This window comes from Branchiostoma belcheri, unplaced genomic scaffold, assembly GCF_001625305.1.
Source record: "Branchiostoma belcheri isolate BF01 breed outbred unplaced genomic scaffold, Haploidv18h27 scaffold99, whole genome shotgun sequence".
Classification (NCBI taxonomy): Eukaryota; Metazoa; Chordata; class Leptocardii; order Amphioxiformes; family Branchiostomatidae; genus Branchiostoma; species Branchiostoma belcheri.
In genome coordinates, this window is record NW_017804675.1 from 481,650 (window position 1) to 498,561 (window position 16,912).

Below are 16,912 nucleotides of genomic sequence, written 5' to 3' on the forward strand. Positions count from 1 at the left end.
TGCCCTGTGCAGCTTCCCCCTTGCCACTGAATGCATTGAGACTGTCCAGCCACCAAAGTTGCATTTGTAAGACCTATCGTATTAGTCACTTGATTTGCATGAACTGTTGGTCAGCAAATGTGCCGTGTGCTACCTGAAACGTCTGACCATTCCTAAGGCATATCCAGTTGCATGAGTAACTGTTTTACGTAAATGTGTCATTCTCTATTTCGCTGTGCGTTGTGGTTACGCCCTATGTTCCTGTCATGTACACCTGTCATTTATGCAGTTCAGCGACAAAACTTGGATTTGTAAACGTATGTAAAAGACGCACATAGAACGTACAACGTCTTTTACACATCTTAAAATGCTATAAAATGCGTTTAAACTACTTAGAGTTTCGACGGGGGGAAACAGGTGTAAATGTGAGGTAATTCTAATCTCCAAACAGATCATACGGTGGCAAGGCAATATCCATTGACCAGAGGAGTGTCGGTGGCCAATGGACAGTCCGCTGGCCAATGGAAACTGCCTTGCCACCATAGGATCTGCTTGGAGATTAAGGTAATTCATATACGGGCTCCTGTTTGGGTCTTATAAGATTTTCATGCAACCTGCCACTGGAAGAAATGACCGCGAATACTTCAATTTCCGAAACGTTACCCTTCCATACTTTTATTTGGCACATATACATATATATATATGAATGCGGACAGACTTACTTAGACTTAGTTCCTCCCGTGCAAGGCACATTGCGGACAGATCTGCTTGGAAAGTTTTTGAATACCCAGATTTTTGGTCACTCTGGAATCGCACAATTATGTCCGAAAAATCAGGAATTAACTATTTTTAACGGATGTGAAGCCGAACCCTTTTGCATCTCCATTCGTGTATCCTTGGTGTATACTATTAATTCGACTGTATACTCCATATATTCACTCTGGGATGTGAGCCCACCATAAAAGGAACACGCGTTTGGTGTAACTGATAAAGTTTTATTGAACAGCAGAACTCAAAAGTAGCAGTAAAACAAATTTCAAATAACGAAGAATATATTAATTAGATTTCACAAGCGTCAACATGGCTCTCTTTTGAGCAAGCGATTAACAGTCTAACAAATTAATAGCAATGAAACAATTCTTAAATCACGAAGAATATATTAGATTTAAATCGCAATAATTCAGCACTAGATCAAGCAAGTAACATTCTAACAGAATATGATACAAAAAAGAGAAATAGACATCTGACAGATATAACAGACACTGACCCTGAGAATATTACATTATTTATAACGTTAGTTATATGGCTTAGAACTTCCATTGCGATTTTCAGTCAGAATTTTGTGTCCCTTGAACAGAACTCGTTTGCAACAAATATAAATCTGTCACGTAAGAGTCACAAGATACAACTTACGTCACCATACGTCATCAAAGCCTACCCAATAGGGTGCCAGGGTATGTGGGTAGGGTGAAGTAGGTTGTACACCGTACGTCATTGTCAGTTAGTCGTTGCGCAATTAGTCACGTGTTTCCGTCCTTGTTTGTCAGTCAGTCAGTTAGTCAGTTCGTCTGTTGATCTATCTTATTAAGCATAGGCAGAATCTTATTAAGTCATCCTTACCAAATATTAGCCAGGAAAGATGAAAAGTTGCATTTGGAAATATTGGCTATATATAAAGAAATTGCAAAACGAACAAAACGAAAGCACGTCCCCCTTACTGTAGCAGAGCGTTTGGCGTCTTTTAGGTTCTAAGAATTTTACTAAATTCCCCTCTTTCTTTTCATATTTACTTACGAAAATAAGTCTTCGCCTTCTTTTACATGCCTACATTTTGTATTAGTCTTATTTCTGTATTAGCTGTAATGTTGAACTAACGGCTGCATTGCGTCATTCTGACTTCTATTCAAATGCTAGACGTCACTGTCCTTGTCACAAATAACGTACGTCAAAATTAAGTACTTGTAGGTTTCAATCTAATAGATTAACATTGATAATTAGTGAATGTACATTTCTATTTGTTTTCACAACTTGTGGCTACTTGACGTTAGAAATTCCCGAACGATTGTTCAGGGAAATGTAATTTATATCCCAAGTTTCTGGCGCTGTTTTTGTGTAAACCTTAAGGTTTATGTCCTACTTTGTTTTACATGTGATTCACATGTGAATGTAACTGGGCGATTTTACCATTAACACAAAAGCTCATCAAACGTTTTCGATTCGTTTTTCCCTAGTTTTGGTATCTTTGAATGCGGTTAGCCTTAACAATTTGGATGTCGTTCATAATTTTACGCTCTAGCTTTGGCTTTGGTCAGTAATTTTACAATAATCAAAGCCCCATTTTGGTTTCAGCGTCTTAATTGATTATCTGTTGAGAATTCAAATCGGCCTGCTGGCCGTTTTTGGTGTTGTTGTTTTTTTCATTCTTCTTTCTTTCTTTTAATGATTGAACTGGTCTTTATATGATGGGTGCTTCAATATAAAGTTAAAAATTTGCAGTCATTTGATTTGCTTTGCAATTGGGTGAAAATTGGTTCTGGACAATTTGGGCATGTGAAACTGAATGTGGAGTGAAAATAGATTAAAAGTTCCCTTAAGATTTAAGTGGATATGTGGAACTTTCGAACTTTCACTTAACCTTTTAAAGATAGTTTGGACATGTGAAAGTTAATGTGGTCACTTTCACGTTTACGTATTGACAGGTGTGCGTCATTCGATTAGATTGTTAATTGGTAAAATTTGTTTTGTACAATTTGGGCAAATGAAACTGAATGTGAAGTGAAAATAATTACCAGGTCCTTTAAGATTTAAGATAGATTTGACAAGTGAAAGTACAGGTGATCACTTTCACTTTTACGTCTCGCCAGGTTTGCATTACTCGTCGTCGCTGTCTCCCTGCGCCTCAGGTGAGACCCTTCCGTCGTTGCCCTTGTTCTTCTTCACCTTCAGGTAGTAGTACGCCGCTCCTGCGATTCCGCCGATCAACAGAACGGCAACCAGGGCGCCCACTATAGCCCCCACCGGGGAGCCGGCCTCTTCTGTAAACAAGAAAACAACGACAATAAAAAACAGATCTCTACTGTAAACAACAATAAGAAAACAACGACAAAGTAGTACGCCGCTCCCGCGATTCCACCGATGAACAGAACGGCAACCAGGGCGCCGACTATAGCCCCCACCCGGGGAACCGGCCTCTTCTGTAGGAAAAAAAACAAAAACGAAAAACTGTTCTGTAAACAACAAGAAAACAACAACGATTGGACCAGGCGTCCTCTGTAAACATGAAAACATTTCCTTTGTGGAATTGAAAAGAACAACAATTGATAATTATAACGCTAACGATAACAACGGTTTCAAAGAAGCTGTATAGCGGATACCAGTCGACTTTTTTAAGATCTCCACTTTTTCATTAGACGTATTTTGTTGAACATTCTCTATGTCTCTGTCTCTATGTGCTAACAAGGTGCTAGGTACTAATTCTCACTCAATGAGGAAATTTTCACTTATCAGTTCAGTCATCAAGTTGCGCACAACATCATCAGGGCACATTGCTTAGGATTCGACCCCCAAACCATTAGATTTTGGAACTCTCATACTTCTATGATGACTACCAGGCAGGTTCTGCATATCGCAGTGTTGTCCCTCAACAATGCCTGCTATAGTTTTAGCAGTCAACGGCCCTAACTAAAAGGCCACCCTTTGAGTTTGTGACCGTACATGTATGGACTTAAGACCTGACGACCATCCTTGCATACTGCCCATAGCCCTCCAACTCTGTCCTGCCACTTGTTACATAATGTAACCCAACACCACATGTACGTACCAGGCAGGTTTTGCACCTCGCAGTGTTGTCCCTCGTACGTCTCCGCACAGTCACAGCGGTACTCTTCCTCACTCAGCGGCACACAGGTGGCACCGTTCTCACAGGGCTCCAGGTCACGGCAGGGTTCGGCTGGAGGGGAGGGGGGCAGAGAGATTTTAGGTTACTGGGCAGACATGTTACAGTGTAGTTACTGGGCAGACATGTTACAGTGTAGTTACTCCGCACACTCAGCGGCACACAGGTGGCACCGTTCTCACAGGGCTCCAGGTCACGGCAGGGTTCGGCTGGAGGGGGGGCAGACATGTTAGCTTACTGGGCAGACATGTTACAGTGTAGTTACTCCGCACACTCAGCGGCACACAGGTGGCACCGTTCTCACAGGGCTCCAGGTCACGGCACGGTTCGGCTGGAGGGGAGGGTGGGGGTAGAGACATGTTATCTCATGACGTAATCTTAATGTATTTATGAGGTGGCCTTGTTGTATCCATTACCATGTTTTATCCGGCCAGAACCATGTATGGGAGTTTCCTTACGTGTCACGTTGTACATTTTCTTCGGGTGAATGTGTGGCATGTGTCTGTGACTTGATTGAACTTGAAGTTGACCCGTATTCCAATAGTTTCCTTGCGTGCCATGGCGTAATATTTTCATCGGGTAATGTGATGTATCACGTATGTGTCTGTGATTTTTAGTGAACTCAGAGTCTAGACTGAACTTGAATTTGACCCTTACGTGTCATGGTCTCGCAGAACCGTCCGATCCAGCCGATAGGGCAGCTGCAGTTGGGTTAGGGTAATGTGGGTAGTGTGTCTGTGATGTTTGTTTGTTTGTTTGTTTGTTTGTTTGTTTGTCCTTACGTGTCATGGTCTCGCAGAACCGTCCGATCCAGCCGATAGGGCAGCTGCAGTTGTGTTAGGGTAATGTGGGGAGTGTGTCTGTGATGTTTGTTTGTTTGTTTGTTTGTTTGTTTGTTTGTTTGTTTGTTTGTCCTTACGTGTCATGGTCTCGCAGAAGCGTCCGATCCAGCCGATAGGACAGCTGCAGTTGGGTTAGGGTAATGTGGGGAGTGTGTCTGTGATGTTGTTTGTTTGTTTGTTTGTTTGTTTGTCCTTACGTGTCATGGTCTCGCAGAACCGTCCGATCCAGCCGATAGGGCAGCTGCAGTTGGGTTAGGGTAATGTGGGTAGTGTGTCTGTGATGTTTGTTTGTTTGTTTGTTTGTTTGTTTGTTTGTTTGTCCTTACGTGTCATGGTCTCGCAGAAGCGTCCGATCCAGCCGATAGGACAGCTGCAGTTGTAGGCGTCCCGAAGGTCGTTACACGTGGCGCCGTTCAGACACTCGTTCGTCACGCAGTCGTCGGGTTCTGGGAAAGGAAAGGCAAGAAGTTTCAAAGGAAGCAAGTACTAAACTTTATAACGTTTGTAGTATATGTTCATGGTAGGCTATGGAAAAGTTTCGATGTAGTAAGTATTGATTTATTAGGTCTAGCAATATGTATGTTTTTGAGCACTTGTGCAACTATTGAAGAACTTAACCTCCTTTCACGTTCATGTTCGAATTAGGCTGTTTCTGACTGTCACGGGGAAGGAAGTTTGCCTTGCAGCAGGTTATAACATTTGATTGTCTTATATCACTGTGTATCTTATCTATTACTTTAATATCATTGATACGCCCACATTGCTGTTGCGGTATTTCCGATGCTATATGGAACCCCATAAGAAATACCGATACACATAACGGCCTTTAACTTTGCAAAAGTCTCAATACCGTAAACTATAGAGTGAAGAGGCAGATTTCCCTAACCTTGGCAGGATGGTCCGAGCCATCCCACGGCACAGCCGGGCGGACAGTGTCCGGTCGCCCCGTCACACGTCTCGTTATTCATGCAGTGGCACTTCAACAGGCAGTTAGAGCCGAACTCGCCAGGGGCGCACTCTGGAATAACAAATAAGTACATCAAATGTAATGTATGTATAATGTGACCAGCCCCTCCAACTCCGCCCTGCCACTTGCTACATAATGTAACCCAACAGTGGCACTTCAACAGGCAGTTAGAACCGAACTCGCCAGGGGCGCACTCTGGGTGGTAAATGCATCATATATAATGCATGTATGAATATTACTATTCATATACTAGTATATGGTGACCAGCCCCTCGAACTATGCACTGCCACCTGCTACATAATGTAACCCAACACCGCAGGATGCTGGCTACAATGGCACTTCAGCATGCAGTTAGAAGCGAACTCGCCAGGGGCACACTCAGGGTGTTTGCTACAGTACCAGTTACCACGGTGACAGACGTCTGGTCCAGGTCACTGACCTTACGTGTTTGGAGAGGAAAACAAAACAGGGCAAAAAAATAAATTTCCTTCTCTGCGAAGATGAACATGAAAAAAAAACAAGAAAAAAACAGGAAGGTAGGTTTTCCTGATTTTTTTTCTTGTTCATCTTCATAGAGAAGGAAAGATATTGTTTCTGCCCTAGGCCTGTTTTGTCTTTTCTTCTCCAAATAATAAAAACAAAACGAGAAAAGCCTACCCTCCTGACAGGTTGCACCCTTCCAGCCCTCCCTGCAGCCCTCCGGACAGTTGCCCGTGTAGATGTTGCAGTTCGAGTCGTTTTTGCAGTTGCAGTTCTGGTTGCAGTCGGCTCCGAACCTGCCCTGGGGACAGACTGGTTGGAAAGAGAGACAGTTAACATATTAGATCAGGATGTTCTTCTGCTAAAACATATGAGGAAATTATGATATCTTTGTCTAAACTTTGAAGATTTTAGACCCCTTCGTTACAACCCTCTGCTTTAGTTTTACACAGTTTTACACAACTGTGCGGTGAAAGGATTTCAAGTTTTAACTTAAAACTTTAAACATGATACATGGACGTACAAGCATTGCTTCTGCCCTACTTGCACAACTGTGCGGCCTAGCCTAAGAGCTATCGACATATGCTTATCTAGTTCTTGGCCTCAATGAGTTACAGTCAGGATCAGGCATGGCTTTGGATAGCATTCGCGTATCCAAGAACGTAGATTTGGCCCAGGCATGGTTCTGGATACGCATGGACTATCCAGATTTTAACTTTTTAAAACTTTATACCCATTTGTTACAGCCCCCTGCCGAAGTGCCTGCAAAACTGCCGAAAGTGGCCCAAGGGTTATAGAAACGGAGATAGGCACCACCCTGCTCTTGGCTGCAAAGTGAGGGTATCTGGCCCACCAAATAACCAAATAACAGATAATGACTTTGGACCTACATTCGTCGCACTCGTCTCCGCGGAATCCAGTAGCGCAGCTGCAGCCCCACGGATCCGGCATACAGAACAGCAGCTCCATACACTGGTCATCTCTCTGGGGCCGCTTACACTGGTGAGTACAGTTCACTCCGAACTTGTTTCCTCCGCACGCTAGGACAGACACAAGGTAAGGTGTTACACACAGACAGACAGACAGACAGACACACAGACAGACACACGCACAGACAGACACAGACAGACACACAGACCGACAGATAGACACACACACACACACACACAGAGAGACACACACACAGAGACACACAGACAGACACACAGACACACAGACAGACACACAGACAGGCAGATAGACACACACACACAGACACACACACAGAGAGACACACACAGAGAGACACACACACAGACACACACACACACACACACACACACAGACACACAGACACACACATAGACATACACACACACACACAGACACACACAGAGAGAGACACACACAGACAGACACATACACACACACACACACATACATACACACACACACACACAGCCAGATTAGAACATAAACACAATCCAAACATAAGAAATAACCTATCAGAAATGTAAGACACAAGAAAAGGTAGAACAGACTCACGTTGTTCGCAGTTCCTGCCCATGAAGCCTGGAGGACAGATGCACTCCCCCGTCTCATCATGGCACATTCCACCGTTATAGCAGCGTGGGCAGTCGTCCGTACACCCTCCACCGAACTTACCCTCCGGACACGCTACACAAACAAACAAACAAACAAACATCGTCATGGCACATTTCACCGTTATAACAGCGCTACACAAACAAACAAACACAGTTATAACAGCGTGGGCAGTCCTCCGTACAGACACCACCGATCCCGGGACAAGCTAAAGAAGCAATCAATACATCAATAGATCAATCAATAGATCGATAACCCAGTGTATCAATTTATCAATCGATTAATCCATCTATTTTGCAACAATTCTAGCGGATACAATGTATGGCACATTGGTAAACAGTGCCATATAACGTGAAACTTGCCCCATGGCACGCGATAGAACCAATTCATCAATTACTAGAAATCGATCAATCAATCGATCGATCAATCAATCCACTTTATTGTGCAACAATTGTATCACATGCAGTGATGTATGGTAAAGTGGTGACGAGTGCTTTAATAACTAGTCTAATATCTGCGCTTTTCTATTTACAGTGAATGAATAGTTGACATCCGCGCCGAGGGACGAAGTCGGTAAGTACTTGAAATACTCCAAAGTCCTCTTCATAAGTAGATAATGATCATCACTTGTGTCGTATTGCAGGCTTATATAACACTTCTATAGCTAGACAATCACTGCTTTGTGTATTTCTATGAGCCTCTATGGTATGTTCTCCATTCTTCACCACCATCCCGGATTCGCTGGTTTCCTATCAAACAAACTAGCTGGCAACACCAGCTATCAAGCTTTATTCAGCTGTAATTGATACTGGAAAAGAGCCATTCTGTCTCATTGAAGAAACCACAAGGACTCCTTGGCCTTCATCATGTAAAAGATACACGTGTGTATTCCTTCAATACGTGCTTTTGATACGGTCTTTTACAATAGCAGATCTACATCGTAGCCGGATGCTTTGACTCTCTAACAAACAACCTGGTTATACCGACGATCGTGTTTTGTACAAATTTGATTGATTGTGGAAAAGATCAATTCTGTTCCATTCTGGCATGGTTAAGGGCCACTTCATCAATTGAAAGATGAAAGATCTACAGTTGTACATCCCTTTAATACGTGCCATTGATACGAACCTGTACAATAGAAAGTTTGCGTCTACAACCGGATTCGCTGATTGTCTAACAAACAAATTGCCTAGTTACACCAGCGATCACGCTATCAATATGTAATTGATACTAGAAAATATCTCTTCTGTCTCGTTCTAGCATCTGTAAGCACCTACGGGTGAAATGTACAGAAGCACGTGCACAGAAACACAGAAACATGTGCATGTTCTCTTCTATAGATCTTGACACAAAATTACAAGCTTTGTTATTGCACAAGAGACGAAAAAAGGTTGTTTGTAACCTCCTTTTTCCATGTCAAAAAAAGTTTAGACAATGACAGATCGTGTTAACAGTTATTGATATAACTGGTCCATGTTAGCACATACACAGTTAAGGTTAGCTGTGGGCTAGCCCCAAAGGGTACCGAGACTTACATCTGACGATGACCCGCATCATTCCGGCCTTAGTAGGGTTAGGAGTGGGGGTAGGGCATCCTCCTTCGCAGGGCTAGTATCCTCCGGTTCGTAAAACCCGAAGGAACGAACCGGAGGATTTTAGCCCTGCGAAGGAGGATGGGGTAGGGTTGGGGTTAGGGTTACGGTTAGGGGCTAGGGGCTAGAGGCTAGGGTTGGGGTTAGGGTAGGGTTAGGGTAAGGGTTAGGGTTATAGAGTTAGAGTTAGTGTTAGAGTTACGGTTAGGATTAGGGTTGGGAGTTAGGGTTAGAGTTAGAGTTTAGAGAGAGAAACTGTTCCAGCGTTAGTGTTAGCGTTAGGGTTAGTGTTAGGGGGTAGTGCTGAGGGTTAGGGTTAGGGTTAGGATTAGGGAGTAGGTTTAGGGTTAGAGACTTACATCTGACGATGACCCTCATCATGCCGGCTTTAGTAGGATCCTCCCGCTGCCCCTGTTGGTAACAGTCCAGCACCCCCCGGCCCGGGCTCACGAACTGTTCCAGTGTGTTCCCGCCCCGTTTGGAGTCCAGGTCCAGACTCAGCGAGTCCGAGCCGCCGATCACGTTAGGGCCGCGGTTCCACCTGAGGGGAAAAAAACTCTAGCCATTAAAACAGATACCAGTCTCTTACTGTATCCAGAACCGTGTTTTGTTCAGATTCATGCTTGAGCTCAGGCACGGTTCTAGATAGTCCACGCATATCCATAACCGTACCTGGGTCAAATCTACGTTCTCATACACGGAGACTATCCAGAACCGTGCCTGATCCTAACCCTAAGCCATATAAGCATAGAACTGGATGGACACGGTTATGGATACGATATATCTACTTTATCATCTGTATTGGTATCTGTATATAGCTGGTATAACCGCTCTTGGGCATAACACACCAGCTTCCAATGTATACTAGCCGGTATAACACACCGGCTTCTGTATCTGTACGGCCGGCGTAACTACCCTTGGGCGTAACACGCCAGCTTCGCAGGCACGCGGCGCGGCGGTAGCTAGTTATATCACACTGAACACATCTAACCTTTGCCCAAATAGCTCAGTAATCATTGTTTAAAGCCATGTAGTGGCAGCAAGGTCCACTCGAAAATAGCTCTAGGGATCATCATACAAAAGGTCTGTACATCAAACAGAGCAGAACGTCAGAAAACCGTTACCTTTTAGCGAAAGCCTCCGGAACAGTCTGGTTCATGATGAGGTTCACACCGCGCTGCCCCTCGTTAACCGTCTGGGTCACTTTGAACGGCTTGATGGCGGCTGGAGAAGAAAACAAGATGCCGCGTGGAGTAAAACACAAAACAACAGCATCCAATTTTTTATTCAATTGGGTGGGCCGGAGCTTACAATTATTGGGGCTAAATCGCAAGGGTCTGGAGCGGCTGCCATTCGGCGCTAACTCAGATGACCCCAATACGACCCCAGGTGCGGTCATAGGACTGTAAGGTTTGAACCACTCACACCGGGAAGGTCCCCTACTCTTTTCGATCCTAACTCATTTCTCAACCGGGACGGGGGACGACACCAACTTCCAGCTTTTTTTGTTGGAAACTGTAACCACACTTTGTTTGTAATGTGTGAGTTCTGTGATAAGGGCAGCTTTCGTTTTGTCAGTAAAAGCGGAAAAATCAGGATGGAATTTTGTGGCTTCTTTAAACAGCCGAGATGAGACTTAATGTTAAAAATAGTCAAGCAGAGCTGAAAGCGCTTGGTGTCTTCAATGTAAGAGTTGCATCAATTTAAAGTTGTACATAGATGGTAAAAACGTGGAGCCTCTAAGAATGAGGTGCAGTTTAGCATTGTCTGACATATTATTTATAAGGTTTCCTACTTACTGCTGCGGAAGTTGGTGATGCCGATGACCCATGACCCGAAGCCCTGGCCGTCGTCAGAGCAGTTCCATGCGCCTGCGCGGAAGCCCTCCGCGTCCGCGTTGATGCCAAACAGCCTGCCGGACATGGCGAACGTCGAGGGCACTCTGCGGTGGGAAAATGGCGGGAAAAGCGTTAAAATTGAACGATAGTACACTTTCTAGCACAAATTGTAGGAACTTCAAAAACTGTCAACCTTATCATCAGTGTTGGTCGACGTCATCATGAAATTCAAACCGTAATTTCCAACACAAGAAATTGGACGAAAGTTTGAGTAAGTCCAATTTCCTAGATAAATTTCCTCATAAAATGTCTTCCTCAAAATTGTTGTAAATACTGTGGAAATGCCGGAAATGGGATTCAAAGTTCAGATAAACACCCTACTGAATAAAATAAGGATTAACAAGTTAGTACTTACGGCCCTCCCGAGAGCCAGCGGTCCTGGTTGTCGATCATCTCCTGAGCGTCTCTGCCCAGGGTGGGGAGCAGGTTCCAGTTAAGGTCTGCGGCAAACATGTACACAACAAGGGGTTAGACTTCGTCAAGAAGATTTTTCTGCCTGTCTGTTTATCTGTCTGTCTGTCTGTCTCCCCCCCCCCCCCTCTCTGTGTATGTGTGTGTGTGGTACTTCACCATTTTTTCACTATATAAGTGCTATATTAGTATGATTTACAAATTTAACTGCAGGTGCCGCAGCATTAGAGCCACGGCGTGGTGGCAGATAGCTGTGCCGTGAACCAAATGTCCCCGGTTCAATTCCCGTCACTACTATAACGCCTTTACCACTACATGTCATACATTCCCTTCGTGTCTTCACGATGAGACCTAAATATATGTTACTTATTTCTCCAGATTATTGATTCCTGATTTTAATCAGTATAATTGACGTCCTGCTATGTGTGTCTATTTGTTACTACATGTGAACGGACAAAGAACAACTGTTCAATATGTTTTATCTGTTCTCTATACAGAACTTAGCGTAACTGACCGGCCTCTGGATATGTGACAGGGTGAATAAAAGTTCTAAACGGGAACTATGCGGCTCCAGATGTCTTACTGAGGGACGACCGCGTGTACGAGATGTCGATTAGCTTGAGGAATGAATCCACTCAAATATGTACTGACCGGCCTCGGGATAGTTGGAGACGCAGTACATCTCAGCCGTGCCGTCATCCTGGACGTACGGGAACCGGTTCACGAGCACCAGGTCAGGGTAGGAGGCTGAAAAAAAAACAGTACAACAGAACTCAAAAGCTAATCTAGACATCTCAAAATGAACAGAGACGGGGTGCGACACAGGTTATCTGACACTACGGCTCTCTGCTGCAAACACGTGGAAGCTGCAGTAGACGGATCCATTCCGTGAACGGCCGAAAATTTGGGGTAATTCACAGTGTTGGCAAGAAGGTTTAGCCCTTTTTGTCATAATGAAGTATACCAACACAGATGAACTTTCATGCTAAGATCTCAAAATTAACTTAGTTTGAAAATTCATCGGTGTTAGTAGACTTTATGCTGAAATGAATAATTCAAATCAAATCATACCAGAACAGAAGCGATGGATTGCTCTTTATAAAAGACTGGAGTTCAACAGTTGAAAATTTGGGCTCGCCTATTTTTATGGATTGGAAACAACAATTCAAGCCAAATCTATATGTTGTCAAAACATTTAACAGTTAAATATAACAAAAAGGATTAAGATTCAATGTAAACGTCTGTTTTAAGCCTGCCTATTTGTGAATCATACTTAGTCTAGTTCTGTAAATAACAGCTTAATCCTGTTACGAAAGGCACTTGACTGTATAACAAGAAAAAGTCTGCTTTCTGCATTTGGTTGAACCTTTCCTTTCTCATATTTGAGTGCTCGGATGTTTCTAGACATAAAGAAATGACTAAACCTAAATCCGTTTCAACTTAAAAATCCTAAAACGCCATTGTCTACACAAGTGGTTTCGCGGTGCCACCTGTGATTTTGCCTACTCCTTTTTGTCAAGAGCGGGTGTCCAAAAATCACTTGTGTGTATTGTATCTAGAACCGTGCCTGTCTAGTTCTATGTCTGAATGGGTTAGGATCTAGATAGTCTCTGCGTATCCAAGAACGTAGATTTGCCCCAGGCACGGTTCTGGATACGCGTGGACTATCCAGAACTGTACCTAAACATGTTTCTGGATAAAGCACTGTTCTGGATACAGCATTCTCCTATTTTTCAGGACCGGGCGACCAGAAATAACTCGTTCTGTGTCTGAATGGGTTATTAGGATCGGGAAGGGTTCTAGATAGTCTACGCGTATCTAAGAACGTAGATTTTCCCCAGGCACGGTTTTGGGTACGTGGGGACTATCCAGAACAGTGTATGAGCATGGTTTTATACAACGCATGGTTCTCAATACAACATTCTCCTATTTTTCAAGAGCGGGTGACCAGAAATAACTCGTTACAACAAAAATCACACCGCGGCACTCGTGCCCCTCCCGCAAGAGATCGCGAGGCAGCTCAAGAGTCCTCAACTCATTACAGACAAGCATCAACATCAAGAACTCGAGTGGTTTTTGTCGATTGGAATCACGCGGTATATGTACGGTTTGTTATGGCAACGGGCCTTGGTGATATCTAAGTTAAGACACGCATGTGGAAAGAATCATGTATGCTATCAAAGAATTGAAATGTGGATCGAAAAACTACAGTAACAAACTTGGATACGCTACATTTATGCTAGAATTATCAGTGCTTATCTATGTATATCTTTATCGTGCGGTTTGTTATGGCAACAGACTTTGGTAATATTGAAGTTCAGAAACACACGTGAAAAGATTGATGCATCCTACCATCTAAGAAAAGCACTGATATGTCTCAAAAAACGACAGTAACAAACGTCAATACGCAACATTTTATGCTAGAAATTATAAAATAGCGAAATGAAATTTCGTATATTTTGTCGTTCACTAGTGCAGGTGGCTGCTCCCCACTTGATGACGCAAAGAGCCTATCGAATGCCTTCAAATCCGCCTCATTGCTCTTTATATCTGTCTTATAAATGTGCGATAATATCACAGACTATTACAAAGTTTGCTCTTTTCTGTACCTAGTTTTGGCCATCAACGATTTGACACATTTTGCGTTGAGCCATAACTACGCATAAGACGGAAATTGTTGTAGTTTGTTCTGAAAGGCATTAGCAACGACATTTCGCCACAGGTGACGTTTTTAACGGTAACCAGAATGCAAAATATCCGAATATATCCTTTAAAACACGACTACAAATCCGCATATTTCGAGAAATGATTACAGAAATTCACGCAATCGTAGCTTTTATAGCCTGTTCTCAAGTTGTTTTCCCAGTAGAACGGAAATCCACTTACACGGTGACCTTGTTTGCGTGTCTCATTAAATCCGATCCCTCTCAACCTAACCAGATCAAAAAATCGAACAGATAAAAAAAACTATACGAACGTTTAATGCCTAGGTCACATTTCCAAACCGGGGCCCGACCGGGTTGTCTGTATGAACGAAAAATTAACAATCCATATGAAGAGTATATAGATTTACTGCCCATGATTATCATCGAAAACGTTTCTGTGCTTTGTTGACTTTTATATCGTACTTTTCGTTCCCAAAAGCTGCCCGGCCGGACCCCGGTTTGGAAATGTGACCTGGCATAAAAGACGAAAACAAAACTCTACGTTACCTGCGAAATGCAGCACACAGGATGTGAGTAGAAGGAACGAAGGCCAAGACATCACCGCCATTTTGTGTGTACCCGCGTGAGTGAGTGAGCCGGGACGTGGGTGACTGGCTAGCCGCTATCACCGGGCTCTAAAAGGGCCTGGCTCTCTGAGTCACCTCGCGATTGCGCGGGGCACAAGTGGGCAGTACTTTAACCGTGCGCAGTGATTCGTGTCAGTATCCGCGTCTGGAGGGTGCTCCAGGCTTGTGGAGGGCGGGGACAGCTCCTGGCCATCGAGAGGACTTGTTCTCGCTTGGACGCGCTCACGAAAACAACCAGGTCTTGGTTGGAACTACGCACCTTGGATTTTGGTAGTTTTTCTTGTAGACGTTTAGATAATTCTACGGGGCTAAAAATTGTGCAAGTCTTCTTTTTTTTGTGTGTTAATTCCCTCTAGTTACTCTAGTTTCAAGCGACTTTTTGATTCTTTTAAGCTATCAAGTTTTATTTCGTCTCAAAGGCGAACTGCCTTTTCAAAACGTTACATAGGACGGACATGTACAACTTAAAATTGCAATAAATTCTGTCAAAACACATAAAAATGCTAAAACATTGAGAGTTGACCATTCCCTTGGCCTTGGTTGAAACTGACAATTCCATTCTAACATTCCGGGCTCTTCAATATGTTGCACTGAGCACAAGAGAAAATGAATGTTTTTGTTAATTATTAAACGTACCAAGATCTATGCCTGTTCAACTTGTTTTTTTAGCATGGTTCAGTAGAATATGTTGGAAATACTAGTAGTATGAAGAACTATCTAAAAGCAAGGATTCGCGTGTTACAAGTGTACAATGTACACGTATCTTATTCCCCAAACCTGCTGACAAAAGCGCAATAATGCGGCACTAGTTATCCGTCAATGTCAACTAACTGTAATATAATATACCCCACGTGGCGTTACCAACACAACAATCCGCCAAATATCACGGATTTTTTCTATATTACACGTCGTAGATTCCTACAACACACAAGGCTGTGCCGTGATCATCCGGTCTCAAGTGCTCTCATTGGCAGATGAAAGCTTCTGACGCCCGTTTGGACCAATCAGCGCGCTCTTTACTATTGAGGTATCAAATGTCACCTTTTGTCCACGGTGATGAGTACGTCATCGATCAATAACTAGCAAATAATCGATAAAAATGGATCGATAACCTCATGACTCATCTTGACCCACTTCGGGAGTAGGTTAAACTCAAGATCAAACACTTAAGACATTTATATAACTATTGCCATGGCAACATCATAACATTCTATATCAACAAATTAATCATTATACATTATATATATACATACACTAGAAAGGTTACTAGACAAGGCTCTGATTTTTTAAAATTCTTTTGTCAAAGTTGCAAATGGATGTTGTAACAGTTGAGAGTAAACTTAGCACAATGTATCATTTTTTGTTTAACAGGTTTTATGATGTCAAAATTTGAAGATGTAGGAATCTTGTTTTTCTACCTCGGCCCGCCTTGTTTTTTTTTCGCCCCATCGCATTAGATTTGGAGTCTGTGGAGGATGTCATCCATAAAATTTACTTGCTGTGGCCTAAACTAAATTTTGTGCGTTTGTAAGTGCCCTTTTTGTTGTTAATTTTTGTTGGTCTTTAGCGGTTCACATCATCATCATAATATGTAGTTAAAGCCACCAGTTAGCTTGTTGGCTGGCTAACTGGTGTTGGGAACTTGGGGCCATGGGATATAGAGCAAAATGAACCAAGCACAAACTCCAATCACTCTGCTCACAATGCATTCATTTATTGCAGGAACCGCCAGATGAGATGGGATATGTATTCTCACACCTCATAAGAGTAAATACGTCGACCCTAACACCTACTAGTATTATTTAACCCGGTACATTGCTGCGTATCATATCTTGCAAATCAGTCAGTTAGGCATATACATTGTAGTAATACCCCAACAGTAATGTTCTTGTGACTTTTATCTATCTATCTATCTATATATATCTATATCTATATATCTATATATATCTATATCTATATATATATATATATATCT

General features: G+C 43.0%; 1 protein-coding gene across 1 annotated transcript; it reads right to left on the bottom strand.

The window, feature by feature from the left end:
- Positions 1-2,850: 2,850 nt before the first annotated feature.
- LOC109462069 (multiple epidermal growth factor-like domains protein 10) lies at positions 2,851-14,918 on the bottom strand. Its single transcript, XM_019758567.1, has 14 exons — positions 14,858-14,918; positions 12,297-12,392; positions 11,590-11,674; positions 11,136-11,278; positions 10,461-10,560; positions 9,696-9,877; positions 7,688-7,819; positions 7,054-7,203; positions 6,341-6,475; positions 5,603-5,734; positions 5,043-5,162; positions 3,800-3,928; positions 3,144-3,173; positions 2,851-3,014 (listed from the first exon to the last, which is right to left on the bottom strand). The coding sequence occupies exons 1-14, from the start codon at positions 14,916-14,918 to the stop codon at positions 2,851-2,853; spliced, it is 1,659 nt and encodes a 552-aa protein (XP_019614126.1).
- Positions 14,919-16,912: the final 1,994 nt, after the last annotated feature.

Coding starts and splice junctions, on each gene's coding strand:
- LOC109462069 (XM_019758567.1), bottom strand. CDS start 14,918: ATGGCGGTGATGTCTTGGCCTTCGTTCCTTCTACTCACATCCTGTGTG. Junction 12,393..14,857: donor CTGTGTGCTGCATTTCGCAG/GTAACGTAGAGT, acceptor TTTTTTTTTCAG/CCTCCTACCCTGACCTGGTG. Junction 3,929..5,042: donor CTTCTGCGAGACCATGACAC/GTAAGGACAAAC, acceptor CCTCCCCTCCAG/CCGAACCCTGCCGTGACCTG.